The sequence below is a fragment of the Orcinus orca genome, chromosome 1 (genome assembly GCF_937001465.1).
Source record: "Orcinus orca chromosome 1, mOrcOrc1.1, whole genome shotgun sequence".
NCBI lineage: Eukaryota > Metazoa > Chordata > Mammalia > Artiodactyla > Delphinidae > Orcinus > Orcinus orca.
The window spans coordinates 179,827,966-179,848,640 of record NC_064559.1 but is presented as its reverse complement, the minus strand read 5'-3'; the positions used below and the strand labels follow the sequence as shown (position 1 = coordinate 179,848,640).

The window sequence follows — 20,675 nt, the reverse complement described above, 5'->3', positions numbered from 1 at the left end:
CCTCATTCTATCCATTGATGAGCCGTTTGGGTAGCTTGAGTAGGTGACATCATCAAGAACATGATACTATATCGTACTAATCTTAAATGAGACCTGGCAGCCTTAAGATGTGCCCTGCTTCGGTCGGGAGGGTTTATTATCAAGCTGGTGGCTGGCAAGAAGGGTGGACTGGAGTTTTGCATTTCAATGGCTTGGGGCCATCACAAAGACAAGGGAAGGAAAATTTCCATCTCCTCCTATTTTGTCTGATGAGTCACCTCCTTTTAAGATGTGATACATAGGGCTTGCTAAGGATTTCTGTTAGCATGTTGACTTTTCCCTCCAACATTTTATTATGTTGGAAAAGTCAACATGCTAACACACAAAATAATTTAAACATAAGCAGAGTTTACAGTGAACACCTGTATATTGACCGCCTAGATCCTACCGTTAACATTTTACTTGTTTTGTTCCCATGTCTGTCTTTCTCTCTATCCATCAAGTCATCTATTTTTTTTTTGAAGATGCACAGCCACCATTGCTGCTCCAAAGTCAGTTTATTTATTTGTTTTTATTTTTAATTTATTTTTGGCTGCACTGTGTCTTCATTGCTGCGTGTGGGCAAGTGGGGGCTACTCTTCGTTGCAATGCGTGGGCTTCTCATTGCGGTGGCTTGTTGCAGAGCATGGGCTCTATGTGTGCGGGCTTCAGTAATTGTGGCACGTGGGCTCTAGAGCACAGGCTCAGTAGTTGTGGCACACAGGCTTAGTTGCTCTGTGGCATGTGGTATCTTCCCGGACCAGGGCTTGAACCCATGTACCCTGCATTGACAGGTGGATTCTTAACTACTGCGCCATCAGGGAAGTCCCCAAGTCATCTATTTTTATATGCATTTAAAAGTTTACATTCCCCTGAACACTTCAGCATATGTCTCACTCACCATGGTTCACTATTTTTTTCGGTTTTTTCCTTTGCTTTAAAATTGTCATACAGTGAAGTACACAGATCTTAAGTATACATAGTGTGTTGGTTTTTAATTAAAAATCTTTTAATTTTATTATTTAAAGAAAGGGAATGTCACTCTTAGAAAGAACGCCATCAGAGCAGACCTTGGCTTCAGTAGCTTTAGTCAGCTGACTTGGTCTCTACCCACCCTGCCTCTGTTCTAGTGACTTCAGGCTTCCAGTGTTCATGTCACGTGGAACAAGATTTAAACTGTGGATTTGACATTGTGATTTTCAATTTCAAAATAAAAATTGTAGCCTTGTAGGAACTAACATATATAGATCCGATGACTAGAAAATATTGCAAAAAGTTACTGAATTAGGATTGCAGCAAAGGGATTCAAAATAGATTATAACTACTTGTGAACCAAAGAGCCAGAATATTATTTAGGGGCTTAAAAAGTTATAAGGTTGAATGATAGTCTAACCTTGCTAACCACAGAATGACCAGAAATGTGTCAGTTAAGATTGCTAGATTTGTACAGATGTATCTGGAGGATGATAATTTAGGATCCAGCAGAAGTGGTAATAGTTGGAGGCTCAAATATACAGTTTGTAGAGCATGAGCTACATTTATCTCTTTTTTGTCAGTGTTTGTCCATCAAGTCTGATCATTTGAAGTTTATAAGAGTTTGGTTGTACTACTTTTGGCCTGTAGGCTTGGCCATGGGTATTTAATTTGGCTTAGAAGTCATCATCTTACCTTACTTGTAACTTGGAGAGTAGAAAGCCAGGTGAACTAGTTTCTCCCCAGGCTAATTTTTCACTCTGCTTTTCTTTGTTACAGAGGAATGATATCGCCATGGCAATTACAAAATTTGATCAGTTTGACTTTCTCATCGATATTGTTCCAAGAGATGAGCTGAAACCACCAAAGCGTCAGGTAAGCTGGGAAGGCATTGCTCCTGCTGCTGCTGCTGCTGCTGACTAGAGAGTGCCTTGCCTCCTGGTGTCAGATACGCTCCTTTTCCTCTCTCAGCACAAGTCATTTGCTCTTCCTTTGCTTTTCTTTCTGTAGACCAGATCCATCCTTAACATCTCCTCCTGTTACTCATTTAGGGATGCTTTTAACTCAGTGCCTCTGAGGTGGAATTTCAGTGAAAACAGACAAAATGAAAATGAAAGACTTTAGTTACAACAGTAAAGTGAAGCTCATTTCGAGGTATCCTAGGAAGTCTGTCAGAGTTCTTAATCTGGGATGGGAGAGCAAGTTACAGATTTTAGATTTCCAAGAAACAGCTTCTGTGTGTGCATAGTGGTGTCTGGAGTGAGTGGACTGGGTTTTCTCTTAGTCTAGATTGTGGTTCTCTGCACAGTGCACTGGCTGCACTTTAGAATCACCTGTTAGGGTTTAAAAAAGACCAGTCCCTAGGCCCCGCCCCTACACCAGCTGAATCAGAATCTGTGAGGGGGAGGCCCAGGCATTAGTGCTTTTTAAAGCTCTCCGGATGCTTTTAATGTGTAACCATATTTGAGAACCACCATTTAAGCAACCTTTCTAAGCAGTCATGAGAAAGAATGTGAGTGTCTGCCTTTCCTGCTCTTCTGTCTGCTCCTCTCCAGAGGTCACACCATTGTTTTTCAGCACTTTGGGTGCATAAAGCTCTTAATTGCAATTGTGATAGACCCCTCTCCTGTGTAGCTCATCATTTTAGGCATGCAGATTGCATGACTCACTAGATGTAGTAGAGATGCTTGGGGGATAGTGGCAGAGTCTGGCAGGAGCAAAGCTGAGCCTTGATCTGCTTTCTCTGTTTTGTTAATAAAATTTTAAGTGTTTTTAATGAATTATTTCATAGTGTATTGTCCTTAGAAACAGGAGTCATTCAGTGACGACCATTCTCCTGTGCCGTCTCGTGTTAATAACGAGTAAGAGAGTGTAGGAGAAGTGGACATCTTAAACACCCTTTGTAATCCCGACCCTGCCTGAGGGTCTTTGGGTTAGCAAGCCCTCTGCACCTCCTTCCTAGAGCGGGGTGCCTCACTGCGTCTTCGTTCTTTCTGGGCAGTCTTTGCTACTGTAAACATCCTTGACTGGAAGCTGTAAGGCGTTCCAGGGAGCTTTCAGTCGGATGTTTACAGCGGCAGGCTGCCACGGTCGTCCCGCTGTGCATCGCCTTTGAAACATTGCAGGTTTGTGCCCACGGCTCAGTTCCTCTCTTAGTGCTTCCCTCCTCTCTGAGAAGTCACCACAAGAACTCAGACCACTTCGCTTCCTTCAGAACAGTTGATAGCATTCACCCATTCTCCTTGTTGGAATTTGTTTCAGAAGCCCCCTTTAGACCAAGGTGGTGAGCTCTGTGACAAAATCAGGCCTTGCTCGGGCTCCTTGCACCAACTCCTGCTTGTTCCCTGGGGCTGCCTGCCGAGCCACCTGGCTAGAGAGAATGGTCATGCCCTCTCCCTTCCTCCAGCGTCCTCAGTGCTTCACTCTCTTAGGGTGTCAGAGAGCTCCTTGTTACATCCTAGCCTGACTCAGAATGCTATGATCCATCTCCTTTAAAGTGTGTCTAGCTGAAACAGCTCAGTTTCTGAACTAAACAGGTTCAGTTCTTTGCAGGTGTTCAGGCCATTGATCGGCATCCTATTCGGGAGAGCTACTGCCTGGCCTTTGAAAGGTTGAGATTGCTGAAAGCTGGCCTGAAATTCTAAGATAGCACTTTTAATCCTCTGTAGAGATGATGTTTTCCCAAGCTCCAAATTGGCTGGCACCTTCCTTAAGTCCTTTAAAAGCGCCTACTCTCCAGAACTCACCCTTTCTGAAGGAGGGAGCAGTTCATTCTTGCTGCTGAAGCAAATGTGCTTTTTTCCAGTCTGGGGCTGGCTGCACAGCACTGTGGTGATGGCTCTAGGATGTGAGGCTGCTCGTTCTCTGGCGTTGTCTATCAGACTCTACTTCTGAAGAGATTCTAAGAGCAGGCACTCTGGTTGGGGAGGCCACTGCTAAAGCTGGGCAGGTGCCCCATTCTGGATTGATCCAGTCATTCAGAGATTGTTCTAGCACAGGGGGTGATTTCCCACTGCTCGGGAAAGAAACGAGCCAGAAATACTGAGTTGTGCATCTAAGGCCCTTGACTTCTCTGAGGTGCGTGGGGATGTCTTCTTGTTCTTTGGGGAAGCAAGACTACTCAAGCAGAAGATAGTTGAGGCCTGACTTCTGCCCCACTAAAACTGTGAGTTGAAAGTTCCTGCTCATTGAAATGTCATTTCCTCTTCACCCATTTCTTTAAACCAATCATAATCACTCCCTTACTAGCTTGACCTCCATTGGCGGAATGAGTATTCATAATGCAGAAGAAGCTTAGATATGCCTCCTTCCATTCCAGTGATTTGAGAGCTGTCATGCCTGTCCTCACAACACAAACCTTGGTGCCTCTATTTGATACTCACAGAAGTGTCCTAGACACTGCCTAGTTCATAAACAGTTTAAGAGCATACAGTAGGCATCATAGGAGAAGCTCTTTACATGTTCTCACAGCTTTTGGCAAGGGATATTTTAGCTTCTGAAAGTGGTACTTAAAGGGTTTGCTATTTGTCTGGCAAAAAGACCATATTCACTTGCAGATTAGCTACAGTCAAGGATAACTGGAGACAGAACAATGACAGGTCAGGGCTGGTAAATGCCAGTGGCTCCCTACTCCCTAAGACTTCCTGCAAGTTAGTTCTAGGGGTCTGAGTCCTCTGTACCTTCTCATCACCCAAGAGCTTTTCCAAGTTAGTTTGGATTTTAGTGGTTGATGTTTCTTGTAGAATGGGAAGGGAGTTCTGAGTGGAAAATAAATTCATTGAACCTATTTCAGGAGCCTTGAAAAGAGCAGTTGGCCTTTGTTTCTTCGCTAAGGAGGGTGTCAGTACTATCCCTGTCACAGCCAAGATCAAGTTGACTGGCTGACCGTTATTTATAATGGTGAGAAGTTGGAGTTGAAGTGGAGGTGATGTTGTCACAGTTAAGTTGTTCTGGAAACTGAGACCTAGATGAAAATAAATGGGGACCTCCTTTTTCTTCTGCCTCAGCATGGTCATGTCCAGGGTTCAAACTGTTTGGGCCTGAAGCACAGAATGCATTAACTTAGAAAGTTGGTTCATGTTTGAGGACTAGCTTAGAAACCCAGAATGTTACAAGTGTCTGCCTAGACTGGGTGAATGGCCATTAGGGAACCTTGTCATGCAGAGATCCAAGTTCCTCAGGGGCTAGATATCAGGAGTCCTAGTTTTAGTATCCTGGGCCCCCAGTCACCGGGCAAGCAAAAGAATACCCAACCCCGTTCTTTAGCGGACAGGCGTGTCTCCTGCACTACGGCCACAGAATCCTAGAGGTAGCAAGAAATTAGGGATTCTTTTCTATTGCTAACAGCTGTTGGGTTCAAGAGAATTTGTCATACTCCCAACTTGGGTTAAAAAAAGTACTTTCCTACCTCTGGTTGTCTGCCCGGCTCTATGAATCCATTCATCATTCAGCAACTGCTTATTGAGTGCCTGCAAGGAGACAGGTGGTAGCGACAGTGGGGAGGGAGCAAGAGAGAGCGAGGCTTTGCCTTCACAGGGCTTTCATTCTAGCAGGGAAAGTAGTAGAATTTTCCAAGCAAGTACAAAAAAACTGTAATGAGAAACGGACTGTGGAAGCACAGATTGGGGATGGGGTCAGTACCAACTTTGTAAATGTCACTCTGGAGAGCTTTGGTCCACAGGGTCTCTATACCTTGAAGAAGTGTCTTCTTTTCCTCTTTCCTTGAACCTGGCAAACTTAGTCCAGAACATGGAAGTGAGTAAATTTAGCTGATATTTTGCTCAACAAGCCCAAGTGGTTGTATGTTTCTGTTGTTTTTGTTGTCCCAGGCAGGGCACCATGTGTCGCAGGGCCCTCCGGAGCAGACGCCGATCTGTGTCAGTGGTCAGGGGCCGGCCAACCCTGGACCCTCAGGCTGTAACCATGCCGTAGTGTGTGTAAACATCCTACACTCTCAGCTGTGAGCTCGAGGTGGCTGGGAGAGGGTTGTTTACTCCTTCTGCCATGGAAAACGTCAGCTGAAGAAGGAACGGTCTCTTCACCCAGCAGATCGGCCAGAGGCCACCCCACTGGAGGGCTGTCCCTCAGGCCCCCTGGGTTGCGCTTCTGTGGCTAAGTACCACCAAACCAGATGTGATGCTGGATAGACATGGCCTCAGTGACCACAGAGCTCTCGACATGCTCTGAAAAGCTGGGCTCTTGCCTACCAGTGTTCTTGATCCTGACATTTGATTCTGAAATTCCAATCCAGAGAAAGCCCTGTTTCCCTTTCCCCTGCTCGTTCCCTCCTGAGGTGGTGGGAACGAAATACAGAGAGTGCTGCCTATTTGGGAGATTGGGAGCCAGCCTGAGAGCATGGTATTTGGGGTGCTTGCCGTTAGCACTCTTCTCAGGTCATAGGCCTTGACGGCATTTACTATCAAGCACTGCTAGTGCGTGGTTTTTAGTTACAGTAATTATTTGCCCATTTGCAACTCATCATGCAGTGGGTGATTACTCTGTACTTCAGAAAATTGGCTGTATGTTTTGTGAAGCCTATGGAATCTGTTATTTTTAGTGTGATTTAGCACAACTGGTCTCTTCGAATTCCACTTTCTCTTGGCTTCAGATGTGGAGAGCTCAGCGTTCAGCAGGCAACTGCACAGAGCCCATTTGGGGGAAGAGTGGAAATTCACTGTGGCAGCTGCTGAGCCGGTTCTTTTCCTCTTACCTGCCCCTCCTTCTGCCCCACAGGAGGAGGTGCGTCAATCTGTGACTCCTGCCGAGCCCGTCCAGTACTACTTCACGCTGGCTCAGCAGCCCACTGCCGTCCAGGTCCAGGGACAGCAGCAAGGCCAGCAGACCACCAGCTCCACAACCACCATCCAGCCCGGGCAGATCATCATTGCACAGCCTCAGCAGGGCCAGGTCTGTGAACCGCGGAGGGTGCCAGCCCAGCCAGACAGCACCTCTTAGGTTTGGGATGGGCAAAGTGTGACTGGGGCAGAGGGGCGGTCAGATCACCCGGTCCTGTAGAGGAGACCTACAGGACCTACAGGTTCTGGAGACCTGGGCTTTTCCCCAGATTCAGCCACTGAGGTGATGTGTCACCTGATCTCTCTCGACCCTGGTTTCCTTGTGGGTCATATGAGGAAAGTGCAGTGAGCAAGACATTCTCCAGGATCCCTAAAAAGTTTTAGGAGGAAAAAAATCTTTATATTGCCCCCATGAAGAATAGTGACATCTTTTTTTTTGGCGGTACATGGGCCTCTCACTGTTGTGGCCTCTCCCGTTGCGGAGCGCAGGCTCAGCGGCCATGGCTCGTGGGCCCAGCCACTCCGCGGCATGTGGGATCTTCCCGGACCGGGGCACGAACCCGTGTCCCTGCATCGACAGGCGGACTCTCAACCACTGCGCCACTAGGGAAGCCTAGTGACATCTTTTAAGTGGACTCCGTGCCTGCTGTCTGTGTCTCCCACCAGAATTGGAATTTGTACCCTCAAGGGGGAGATCAGGCATCATTGCCAGCTTGCATACCTCTCCTCTCCTTTTCCCCATCATTTCTGTGTCCCACCAAATTTGTGTCAGGTGACTTTCTTTTTACAATAGTAATCAGAAGATTCCTTCTCTGTCTGAAAGCAGTAACATCCACATGGTTGGGGATCATGAGAGGCTGAAGAGAACTATGTGTTTTTGTTTTTGTACGTCTTTATTGGAGTATAATTGCTTTACAATGTGGTGTTAGTTTCTGCTGTACAACAAAGTGAGTCAGCTATACGTATACATATGTCTCCATATCCCCTCCCTCTTGAGCCTCCCTCCCACTCTCCCTTTCCCACCCCTCTAGGTGGTCACAAAGCACGGAGCTGATCTCCCTGTGCTATGCGGCTGCTTCCCACTAGCTATCTATATTTGGTAGTGTATATATGTCAATGCTACTCTCACTTCGTCCCAGCTTCCCCGCCACCCCCGTGTCCTCAGGTCCATTCTGTACGTCTGCATCTTTATCCCTGTCCTGCCCCTAGGGAGAACTATGTTTTCTGAGCTCTGACTCCAGATTCCCTGCCAATCATTAATTTATCTATTCATCAAACATTGAACATCCTCTTAGATAAAGTCCAATGCTATGTGTTGGGGACACAAGCATGGATAAAACAGTCCCTATTTTAAAGAATTCAAGAATCTAGTTGGGGCTACAAATACTTGAAGGTTATACCACTTGCCACGTGGGAAGTATAAGATATTCTTAGGATTGTGTAGAGGGTGTTATGGGAGCACTTCAAAGTGGGTACCTAACAAAGATGTGAGGGAGGTGGAAGGAGATGTCAGAGAAAGTTCCCTGAAGGGAATAATATGAGTCTTAGAGGGAACAATGGAAATGAATCAAATAAAGAGGGAAGGAGGGCTTTCCCAGGAGAGGGCACAGCACGAGCAAAGGCTTGGAGGTGAGAAACAGCACGGGGAGAATGGTAGGAGGGGAGGGTACAGTCAGCATAGCGGAACGTCTAGGCAAGTTGAAAAGATAGGCAGAGGACACATCCCAAACAGCCATGTGTATTCTAGTAAGGAGCTGGGTTTGCCTAAAGAAAAAAAGGTTGGGACAGGGGTAGATTTAAATATTACTATGATTTTAGGATTTATTCCCTGCCCATTTTCTTATCCATGTAACAGAAATTTATTGAGTGCTTGCTCTTTGCAAGACACAGTCTTAGGCAGACGGGGTTTAAAGATGATCACAGCCCAGTCCCTGCCTCAAGGCATCCGCTGCACCATGATGCCTGAGGGACTTTCTTTGGCTAATGCTTGTGCCTCTGCAGTGGTGAGAGCTTTACCTGCCAAAGGCTTATCCCTGTACAAAGCAAACTTCAAGGGAGTCTGCCAAGAGCTGGCTCTGATTGGCTGGCCGTTCTAAGAAGCTCATGGCTGTTGTGCCCCGACAGCAGGGCATGCCATATGTGATTTGACATCTGCCATGCTAACACGAGCCCTCGTTTTCCTGAAATGATTTAGAAATACCTTGGAAATCCTCTTGGGAAAATTGAGTTGGTAGTACAGTGATGAGTTGGCAGTATGCATTTTTTTTAGTCAGCGAGAATTTCACCTACCTCTTCTTTGCCACCCCAGACTTGCTCAGCTTGGAGCTGATAAGGCTTGTGAGGGTGGTGAAGTTGGTTCCTCCCAGCATCTCCTGTTGTTTCGCTGTCTGGCTGGTTCAGGGTGGCCTTGTGCTGTGTCACACCTCCCCGGACCTACAGGAATCGTTGTTTCAAATTGAGTTCAGATACCTTTGCAGGACCAATACCTATTAAAGTTGGAAGAAAAGCATAATTTGTTAAAGTGAATCCTGTGTTTTCTGTCATAAAATTGGAAACATTTATTACTGGAGGTTTGGGGAACAGGCTGAGTTGGAAATCATGGTGTGAGTATAGGAGGTGTTTCCTGTTGACCTAACCCACTGCATGTATTGCCCTCTGTCATCTTTCTTCCCTACCCTCTTGCAGTTGTAGTAATTTCTCCTTACCTAATAATCCCTTGAGTCCCATCTACAGTTCTCAGAACATATCCCCTTCCCTTGTAACTTTAGATGCAGAGTAGACCTGTGCAGTCAGAAAGTGAGAGCATCAGAATAACAGCATCGATTGAAGCCCAGGATTCATTAAGACTCTCAGAGTTGTCTTAAGAGGTGATTCTTAATTCAGAGTGGGGAGAAATCATATCCAAAGTGAGGGGTTGGGGTGCAGGTGTGGTTAAAAGGCTCCACTAGCACCACCGCCAGGTGAACAAGATATGCTGGGATCTGTAATGGTCACATCTAGGGCTAAAGTTTTGAGATTAAAAGAAATGACTGATCCTTTTGACAGTTTGAATCTACTGTCTCTCAAAGGAGCAAGTTTCATTGGGCAGTCCTCTAAGTGTGTGTGAAACACAGAATCTTCATATACATTCGACAGAAATTCCTTAAATCTGCGATTCCTGTTTCTAGAAAGTTAGAAGTCTGGCTTTATTAAATTCCGTTACTTATGGGTAGCCTTAGTTAAGGTCCAGGTCTTAACAGTGTCCAGGTCTTAAGGGTGTTTGCCTCACCCGTGGAAAGCAGTGCTGTGATCCAGAGCAGCTGGCTGGCCAGAGTGGGCTGGAGTCGCTCTGCTGCTTGAATGGGGGTGAAAGCCAGTGTGCCCTTTATGTTTCTTCCAGTGTCCTGCATGCCTGAGAAGGAGCCCAGGGTCCTGAGCTTAGTTAACCCATACTGATCCCACTTTCCATTTAGTTTGCCCTCTAAACTCACCTGCTCCAGACTTGACTTCAGCCATGTCTCAGGCAAATTATCGTGGTTGCTTTTGATTCTCTTGTACCGTATGTGCCTTTCTATCATTGAAGGGGCTGTGAAGAGTTGAAACGTTTGAAGCATAGAGGTATTCGGGGCCGAGGCAAATATTCTGTACTCTGAGTCTAAAAATCCGTTTGGCCTTCCTGTCTTTTATTTTGGAGAGTGACTTGAACAGTGCTCTGAGCCCAAAGGACTCGGTAGGTTGAGTATTGTTAGTGTTGCGATGAGGTCAGGCATTCATGGAGGGGGTTTGCTCCCGGTGAACTGCTCGTTATTAACCCCTTGGTAGGCCTAATGGCTCTGGGCTGGAGCTCAGTCAGCTTTCTCATGACTCTTCCTTCCAGACCACACCCGTGACCATGCAGGTTGGAGAAGGTCAGCAGGTGCAGATTGTCCAGGCCCAGCCGCAGGGTCAAGCCCAGCAGGCCCAGAGTGGCACTGGACAGACCATGCAGGTGATGCAGCAGATCATTACGAACACAGGAGAGATCCAGCAGATCCCGGTAAGTCCTGCCCTGCCTTAAGGTCTGCGTGGCACTTTGCTCAACAGTATAACAGGAAATAGTTAAAGATTTCACACACACACACACACACACACACACACACGTACACACACTTTGTTATAAACCTATATTCCCATTACCCCAAACCACAACTTGCTTCACTGTACATGCCCTGCTTTCCTTTAATCCAGGTTCGGGCTCACCACGATGGGGCAGCTCCTCTCCATTTCCCCTCACTCGGCCTACGCAGAGAAATCATTGTAACCACTGTTCTGTGCCAAGGCCCAAAGGCCCTGTGAGGCAGTCCTAGTCCTGTCTTTTGATTTGCAGAGAATAAGAGGGAGGTGTATAGAGAAGGCCATAAATACACTTGTTGCATATTCATGAGTCAGTTCCCAGCGGAGCCTGCAGCAAAGTGTATTTTTGGCTTTCATTTAACTTACCCATTCCTTCACTGTGGACTGCTACTTCCTGTGTGCCTTGAGGGATTTCATTTCTTAGATTTGTTGGCTTTTTCACTTGTACTTGTTCTTTGGTGGAAAAAAAAAAAAGGTCCTTGTCTTAACACTTGCCATCTATTCATTGGTCAATTTGCCACAAAAAAATGTGGAAAATGAGTGACATGGAGCAGGCCTGTTCCTGCCCCTTGCCCTTCCTATTGTAAATGAAATGTAGGCAGATACAGAAACTCACTTGGACTTGGTTAACTACTTCCTTTTTGAAGAAAGTTCAGAAAGTATCCTCAACTCTGTTTTGGGGACTGTTCTTCTTAACAGAGTAATAGGCCAGGAGAAAGCTTAGGAAAGGGGGGTGTGTGCATCCCTCTGTTTACCTCTTCTTCCCTTTTCATCTCTCTCTCTCCCCCTCCCATCCCCCGCTCCATCTCCCTTTCCCCCCTCCCTTTCCTTCCCCCACGGCGTGGGGCTGGGGGTGGTGACGACACACACACACACCCCCATCAATTCCAGATTCCTTGCAGCCACCAGCCCATGACTTCTCTCACAAATGGTTCTCATTTTTGCATGTGGGGGCACCAAAACAAGTTCAGCTAAGCCAGAGAAGAGTTCACACTTTGTAGTAACTTTTTTTTTTTTAATAAATTTATTTTATTTATTTATTGTTTTTGGCTGCATTGGGTCTTTGTTGCTGCGCATGGGCTTTTCTCTGATTGTGGAGAGCGGGGGCTACTCTTCGTTGCGGTGCACGGGCTTCTCATTGCGGTGGCTTCTCCTGTTGTGGAGCACGGGCTCTAGGCACGTGGGCTTCAGTAGTTGTGGCACGTGGGCTCAGTAGTTGTGGCTCGCGGGCTCTAGAGCGCGGGCTCAGTAGTTGTGGCACACGGGCTTAGTTGCTCCGCGGCATGTGGGATCTTCCCGGACCAGGGCTCGAACCCGTGTCCCCTGCATTGGCAGGCAGACTCCCAACCACTGCGCCACGAGGGAAGCCCTGTAGTAACTTTAACTTGAGTCTTTTAAAGCCTCTGGGGCACAGAAGACTTGTTGCAGAATTTAGGACCTGGTCTTCACTGTATACCTTCTGCAGGAGTCTGCATTTCTAAACTCACCAGAGCGCTCGCTCGTATTAGTGATGACCTTTAGGAAGGAAGCTTTGCTCCTCTTTTGAAAGCCCAGGGGGTAGGCTTCTTTGCTCTGTAATTTTAAAAAGGTGTGAGCGTCCCCAGGCCTACCCTTGTGGTAGAGGACTGAAGGGCAGAGCATCACCAGTACCTAAACACAAGCCTGAAAGAAGAGCTTGCTTCTAAGAACTGCTTGGAACTGTTTGGCTCACAGCTTTTCAGTCACATTTGAGTTTCTGCAAAAGAGCTCTTCCCAGCTGGGAAATGTAAAATCCCTATGGCCAGCAGTATACCTTCCCCCACTCCTGGGACAAGGCTTCGGTCTCTCATCCCATGTTCCTCAGCAGGAGTCCTGGTGACTCCTGGTACCAGCCACCATCAGTCTCAGCAGATGAGGTTTCCCAAGCCTCCACCCAGCTGTCTTCCTCCCCATAAGCAACTTAATGTTGCCTGGAAGCCGCACTGTGGGATGTAGTGGGGAGTTTAGGCTTGGCATCACAACTTCCCAGCAGCTCCTCTTGGCGGGTTCTCAGGAGAGAAATGACTACAGGTGACAATACCTTGCCCTGTCTCCTTTGAACCAGATTATTAACGGGTTTAGATTTTGTGTCCCTCCATCTTGCCTTAAGCGGACAATTCTGGAACGTTCTACCAGGAACTTCAGTGTTAGTCTTTTCTTGGTGGTTCAAATCCTCATTGAGTCTGAAGTTCCAGGGAAGCAGTTTGATTTAACACTGCCTGCAGAAGCTTCCTCCTGTCAGCATTTTCCTCACGGAAGTAAAAGCCCCTGCAATGAAGTTAGCTCCTGACGGCAAGGGGAAATTTTGCTCCAGGACAAAGAGGCATGACTTGCCTGTTACCCTCAAGAAGCTCACCCTTACAAGCAAAGCAGGCTAGGCAGCTAGGGAGGGTGGTGTCTGGGCCTCCAGATAGAGAGAGACCAAATCTGCTGGTCCTCCTGGAGCCGCCTTCATTCCCCACATCCTGAGTGTGACTGTCCGGAGTCCTCCTTTGCTGACTCTTTTCTCTGCTGATTGGTCCTCTCCTCATCCCCATGCTCGAAGCACTCACTAATGCTTTCGTGCTATGCTGTAGCATTAAGAGCCTGAGTTAAGGCTTTTAGCACGCAATTAAATGCAGCATGTGGTACTATTGTATTATCTGAGACTTAATCTTAAGCATGAGGGACTTTAAGGGCATTTTTGTAGCTTTGGTTTCCGATGATGGGGTTTTATGTGAAAGGTTTATTGATTCAGCTTCCCTTTGGGAGGTATTTGGCCAGAAGCTAGTGCTGAACACCAAGGATCCTAAAAGTCCCACAGACCCCTATTGGTCCTGGCTCTTGGGGACAGAGATAGTAAAGCGGGCCAGCTTTCTCTTCCAAGATGTGCAGCATGGGGCTGGGCAGTTCTAGGGCTGTGGTGCGGAGTGATGGCCATCGGCCTTGGTTACTCCTGGCAGACTCCGGGACTCTTCTCAGTATTAGATCAGCCGTCCCGGGGACGGGGTGGGGAAGGGTGGAGACGGAGGGGAGAAAGGCCCCACACTTAAGGTATAAGCGTTCCGATAATGTCAGACAGTCTTTGGCATCAAATCTTAACATAAACTGTGAGCAAATAGCTAAGAGCCAGTGAATGTTGAGGGTCCAGCCGTGTTGTCCTCACATATATGACAAGATCCTCTGGGAATTTTCCCCCAAGTCCATTCAAGGAACTTATTCTCTTTTGTGTTGTGTGACTTACGGGGTAGGGATATTATGGTTTTGCTTGTTTGGGTTTCTGTTAAAAAGGAACTTTTCAGGGTCGGCCTTTTTGGAGGGGTCGGGGTGGGGACGGGTAGCGGACAGTCACCGTTTCTTGTCGTGGAAAGTTTGCTTGTTTGAGGTTGCATTCAGTCTCCGGTGGTTTGTTTGTCTCTGCCCCTGCCTAGGTGCAGCTGAATGCCGGCCAGCTGCAGTATATTCGCTTAGCCCAGCCTGTATCAGGCACCCAGGTTGTGCAGGGACAGATCCAGACGCTTGCCACCAATGCTCAACAGGTATGTGCTGCAGAGATTCAGGGCTTGAGTTGGGAACCAGCTGGAGCTGGCTTCTGACAAAGTGCTCAGCACACAACTCTCGCCACCTCATCCTTCAGCAAGAGCCGCCTCCACCCCCCGCACGTCTGTTCTGCACCCCAAGGGACAGATGGGGTTTATCAGAGGATTGGATTCAAAGTGTGTCTCTTACCATCGTGCTCTTGAGCGACAAGGAAGCTCAAGGCAGGGGAAGCCTCAAGGCTACTTGAAGAAAGCCCAGTGTGTGTGTGTGTGCAGGTCTGACTGGAGGAAGCCTTCTGACAGACTGCCTCATCGTCAGGCTGAGTTTCCATCTTTAAACCTGATGACTGTTGTGATCTGGCGCCTCCTGTGCCCCTTGGAAAGCTACTTAGGTTTTTACTTCTACCTTCTCATGCACCCCTAACCAGAGACTGCCCTCCTCATCTCCTCTCATGCCCTGAGATACTGAAGGCTGAGCCACAGGTGCCGAGGGCGCTGCCTCCCTGGGCTTGGGGATTGGGGGATGTGGGTATTATTTGCAGGGGACGGGGGATGCTGGACAAGGGGAGGCATTGTTAATCAATTCTTTTGCCTCAGACCCAAAAAAAGAAGCGATCGTTAAAGAGCTGGACTCGTCTGGCCCAGTTGCATTTTGGTGATGTATCTATTGACAGTGGTGACAGAGCTGAGTTTGTAGAGCAGGTCTCCAAAGATCTCATTTGGGAAAATATGAGGAATGAGCCAAAAGCAGGGCTTCTGAGTTCCATATAGTCTCTGGGATCTTTAAAGGCCCACTCTAAACCCATTCCTTGGCTTGCATAAGAATATGGGCTTTTCCCTAATTTCCTGGGGCTCATTGACGTGGAATCAGATCTCAAGATTGGTCCCACCCTTTAGTGTACCCCTCTTTTTTTTTTTTTTTTTTTTAAAAAAAGACTTGTAAGATTCTAGCCTGGGATCCAGAAACTTTCTATGGCACAGGGTGGGAGGAAATGACAAGGAAGAGTTCTTGGTTCCCCAGAGGTCAGTTCTGAGACCAGGAACTAAAGCCAGAAAGTGGGGAAATTTGGGTGTATAGAGAGGAAGGAGTGAAGCAAGAAGAGGGTGCCTGAGGACAGAGTCTGTGTAACAACAGATTGTAATTATAACAACGTGGCACTTCGTAGGTGCTCAGTAAACGTTTGTTGAATGAATGTTAACGTGTAAATGGAATTTAAAGGTGAATGAAACTCTTCTCAACTGATGTGAAGGGCAATCCTGCTGGCCACAGGGCACAGTTAAAACCTTCTCATCTATGACACATATTTTCCATTTGTCTCAGGATCATTCATTTATTCTGCAGATATTTCTTCAATACTTACTTTGCACTGAGATAGACAAAACTTAGCTCCTGCCCTCAAGCAGGTGGGCGGAGAAAGACCCAAAACAAAGAACACTAGTAAGAAACCCTCATGAAGCCCTTTCATACCTGTCCCCTTGTTTTCCTCATAGCTTCATGGGTAGACCCGATGGGTTGTTTTTGGCCCATTGTGAGGACACTCGAGAAGACAGTCCTTACCTTGCAGGGTGGCTGTGATGATTCCAGGAGAAGGTACACAGAAAACATTAGCTAGTCAAATGTTCCATAGATAACATATACGCACACAGACATTCTTCAGTCTTTTTTCTAGTCTACCAAGCTGTCTGCAGCAACTGGCATTATATGATGCAGTTCTCCATGTCTGTAAATTTCCTTTAAAATGTATTTAAAATGCCCACATAAGATTTTAAGTACATGTGATAAATGTTTTCCTTACCCCCGCCCCCCCCCCCACCCCCGCCTTGGCCCAGAGGGTTGCACGTGGCCTCTCTCGGAAAAAGTACTTCATAGGTCTGCCACAAGGGCTTCCAGGGCCAAGGCCACCTGCTCGCCAGGGTGTTTCATATTCCAGTCAGATAATCTGGGTGACACGGGTTTGGTTTGGAGCCCACCTTCCAAGCATGAAAGGGGCCACTCACCACTTTGCCCAGTGTTTTGCAATCTGCCTTCACTGGTTGAAAGACAGACTCTTAGGGTTTCTGCCTAAACCATAAATGTTATGCCCTGTCCTGTCAGTACCTAGGAGCTAGGTGTTTTTGTTTGACTTGAGCCTCAGGCCCCAGAAAGACTTTCTTAGCAAGGGGCTGGTTTCGGTGGGGCGGGGGTAGTTAGGTGGACATTAAGAGAGATGGTTGCAGAAGTTGAATATTGCATGCTCCGGCGTCCCCTGTATGGTGCCAACTCTGAGTAGCTGTCTGTGCTAGGGGGTGGGGAGGGACCCTTGTTTTCCTGCTACTCATCAAGCCCCTGTTCTGTGCCAGGCCTCATTCTGGGCACTTTACGTGCATTGTCCTTTTGATCTTCACGACCCTCTCCTGGCTGGTGGGCTGGTGGACTAGTGGACCAGACCCTGCAGCTGATCTGCCTACTTTGCCGTCTTGATTCCTACAGATCACACAGACAGAGGTCCAGCAAGGACAGCAGCAGTTCAGCCAGTTCACGGATGGACAGGTAGGACACCCAGCCTAGGTAGGAGCAGAGGGTGAGGAGTTGTGACAGGGTAGCAGGTGATACCTGTGGGTTTGGATGGCTAGGGCAACTGTCCCATCATCTGTTGACAGTGAGTGGACAGAAATTGTTGAAACAACAGTCTTGCCTATCCTCTAGATTTACAGACTTGGTGGGAGTTGACAATAATCCTAGACATTATGTAGCCCCAGTCCCCGTTTTACAGATGAGTGAACTGAGCCCTGGAGGTGGGAAGTGCCTTGTCTGTGCTTGCTTAGCTGTTCATTGCAGAACCAGGACTAGCATGCAGGTCTCCCGTTTCCTTTCTTTAAGAATAGTTTTTCTCTAAGCCACGCTCTTTTTAATCGCATGGATTAGTTGAAACGCAGAGGACATGTGACCTCTCGAGCTCTCTAGGTGCCTGGAATTCAGTAATTCTAAGCTCGTGAGGAAGGGATCTTCCCTTTGCGGCCCCCTTGCCCTTCGCACTATCTTGCCAGAGACCCCTGAGGACACGATAGGATGACGTGCCTAAGCCTATGTTCTCTGCTGCCCAGAAAGGAGAGGAACTGGCATCAGGACCCAACTCTGGCTTCTGCCAGCACCAGATGCCAGGCTCACATGCCAGGGCTGCTGTGGCAGGGGGTCTTAGCTTTTGGTTTCTTTTGGAAACACCTGAGAAATCACGTCCAGTTGGCCCTAACCTTCCGTAGTGGCTACGCGAGCCTCTTCGCGGGTCTTCGCTGTAGTAAGCATTTAATCCCAGGTGACCTGCCTCCCCGTCAGGGCCCATGCAGGAGATGGAGATTCAGTGTAGCCTCAGCCTGAGCCAGATATTCTGAGGAAAAGAGGAGAAGGGGTAATCCCTACTGCCCCTGCCAGTGAGGATTACTGAGTTGGGGAAATGCTGACTTCCAAGCTGCTGGTACAGTGGTTCGAATTGCTTGTGTTTGTCACAGAGGAACAGCGTGCAGCAAGCTCGAGGCTCTGAGCTAACGGGAGAGGCAGAGCCCAGAGAAGTGAAAGCCACAGGAAATGCAACTCCCTGCACCTCTTCCCCGCCCACCACACATACCCCCTCTCACCGGGCTGGTGCCTCCTGTGTCTGCTGCTCCCAACCACAGCAGAACTCCACTTCCCCTCCTCCCTCTGACACCTTGCAATGGGTGGTGGTTGAGGTATCTGGGGCCCCCAACCAACTCGAGGCCCATAGGGAGCTGCATGCCCCTCTCCCAGGGGTGACCTCACTCTCTCCTCTCCACCCCTCGCAGCAGCTCTACCAGATCCAGCAAGTCACCATGCCTGCCGGCCAGGACCTCGCCCAACCCATGTTCATCCAGTCAGCCAACCAGCCCTCCGACGGGCAGGCCCCCCAGGTGACCGGCGACTGAGGGCCTGAGCTGGCAAGGCCAAGGACACCCAACACAATTTTTGCCATACAGCCCCGGGCAATGGGCACAGCCTCCCTCCCCAGAGGACCCTGCCGACCTCAGCGCCTCCTGCAGGCTAGGACACTGGTGCACTACGCCCGACGCCTGGGGGCAGAGATTCTCCACAACAGAAAGATGCAATATTTTTTATTTCCTTTTTCCCTTTTTTTTCTCCACGGAATCAATATTTCAATATGTTGAGCTGTGTGTCCAATGCTATGAAATGAAAATAATAAATAACATATTTATGGCATTTTCTTGAAGAGTGTGGTTGAAGAAATATTTCTTTTGTTTCTCTTTTTTTGGTTCTTACTGCCACTTCTTTTAGGAGCAAATCTCCTCAGGGGTGTATGTAATCTCCTGACTCTTAGAACAGCTGCTGACCCAGGATTTACCACCTTGTTCTGCCCTCAGGTGAAATTAGGTGACCGTGTGTAGCTTCTTTTTCACTAGTGCTCCTCTCCCCGCGCCCCTGCTCTTGCCCCAGAGCTCTGTGGATTTGCATCAGAGGCCATGGAAACATTCCATGCATTTAAGAGACTCATTTGCCATGGGGAGTGGATGGTTTCATTCCCAAACCCTTCTCTTCCAGGGACTCAAGGAGACTAGGACTTTGTGTATTTGCCCCCCACCCCCCAGTTTTAATTTTATTTTATTTTTAAATGCATTAAAAATTATGCTAGTCTCCTTTGCTGCATGGACTTCAAGCTGCATGAAATGCAATAAATCTCATTTTAGATAATTTGGAGTCTGGGTTTCTGTGTCTGGGGACATTCATGGGACCACTTTGCTTGGGAAAGGCTTAGAAAGGTTCGTCTGCCCTCAGGTTGGGTGTCTGTGAAGGAGGGGGACACCCTTGTGAGGAGGGAGGATGTCCAAAGCAAAGGGAACTTGAGCTGCATGTCTGATTCAAATTGAGATCTTCAGCTGATTTAAAAAACGAAGTTCATTTTTTAAACGTTCATCAGCACGTTTGCTGCTCAGAGTTGCCTGCCTGCCTTATTTCCTGGACTACGTATGACACGTGGGCCAGATTCAGCCTATGTCCTTGGCTGAGGGTGAAGAGAGCATCTCTCATGGAGAAAGCTTTCTCTGTCCTTAAGCAAGGACTCGAGTACGTCCCTCTACTCCTGTCTCGGCACAGGCTGGCACTCTGAGCTGCCTGCTGTGGCCATGCCCATTACCAAAGGCATGGATGGCATCTGCCATGGAGGGTAGCCCAAGCCCCTTGTCAGCCAGCAGGTCAGAAGGGTTCTACAGCCAGGGCTTGAAAGTATGGAGAACAGAAGGAGCATTCCACTTCTTCACGGCCTCTGTTGGCCGTAGAGGCCAGTGGTGAGCCGTCTTCCCCTCACCATGCCATTTACAGCTAGAATGAGGCCTGTGGTCATGGGAAGAGCAGAGAACTGGCTGCCAGGAAAAGTACTGATGTCTTCTCAGTCAGTAATATGTCATAAAACCTTAGGCAACTCCCTTCTTTTGGGGACTCTTACAGTGTGAAGCAGGGTTAGGGAAGGGGCTTTAATATTAGATTATTTCATGTCTGACCCTGATGCTCTAATAATTCCCTCACCGAATATCCCCCACTGTTAACCATGGTAAGCACTTGGACATCTGTCTCATCTGTTTCATTTTCAGTTACTTACCTAAGTGTACCTTACCTTACTCCACAAGAAAAAATAAGACGGCTTGCACTGAAAACATACACAGTGAAAAAATGTGACAGATGAGAATTAGGAAGAATATTGTTGAGTAGGAAATCAGGATCATCGAAAACAAGAACAAATATTCTGGCTGCAAAGACCTACAGAGTTCTTAAAATTAGGTTTCACGTTCGATCCCGAGCTTCCTGACCACCAGGGCAAAAAGAGAGATGGGACCAGGTAAGAGATTCACATCTAAAACAGAGAAAGATAACATTCTTTAGCAAAAGCAAAGATTTTCCTTGCTGTAAGGTTTTGGATACATGGTACCCCTCCAGTGTCATCAAGGTAGATGAAGCAGGTGATACTGTCACCATGAGAAGTCAGGTCTGCCCCCTTCATTCTAACCCTGGACTTTTCTCTGAAGGGGATCATCTGGCCTTTCCCACTGTCCTGTACGCAAACACGTCTCAGTGAGACATGCAGGTAATTCACTGACAGCACGTGCCCAGCCCCACGTGGAGAGGATTCAAGAGAGCGCTTGTGAATGAGAAGCACCCAGAAGGGAGGCTGGGCTCAGAAAAGGCAGAAGCTCAGCTCTTTTCGTTTCCTGGCTAACCTCTCATTTTGAGGTCACTGCACAGTCCCACCTTGCTGCTCTT

The 20,675-nt window shown here is 47.8% G+C and overlaps 1 protein-coding gene across 7 annotated transcripts in view; it reads left to right on the top strand.

Annotated features, from left to right (window-relative positions):
- Positions 1–18,633, top strand: part of NFYC (nuclear transcription factor Y subunit gamma) — a 63,143-nt gene extending 44,510 nt beyond the window's left edge. For 4 of the 7 annotated variants that reach the window (XM_033422006.2, XM_012531916.3, XM_049708738.1 and 1 more), the window contains exons 5-10: positions 1,771–1,866; positions 6,724–6,897; positions 10,642–10,800; positions 14,306–14,413; positions 16,884–16,943; positions 17,900–18,633. In XM_033422006.2, the coding sequence (XP_033277897.1) occupies positions 1,771–1,866; positions 6,724–6,897; positions 10,642–10,800; positions 14,306–14,413; positions 16,884–16,943; positions 17,900–18,331 (1,029 nt within the window). In that variant the 3' untranslated portion in view covers positions 18,332–18,633. The remainder of the gene's footprint in view (positions 1–1,770; positions 1,867–6,723; positions 6,898–10,641; positions 10,801–14,305; positions 14,414–16,883; positions 16,944–17,899) is intronic. The other 3 variants (XM_012531918.3, XM_049708742.1, XM_049708748.1) reach the window with 3 other exon arrangements.
- The last annotated feature ends 2,042 nt before the right edge of the window (positions 18,634–20,675 follow it).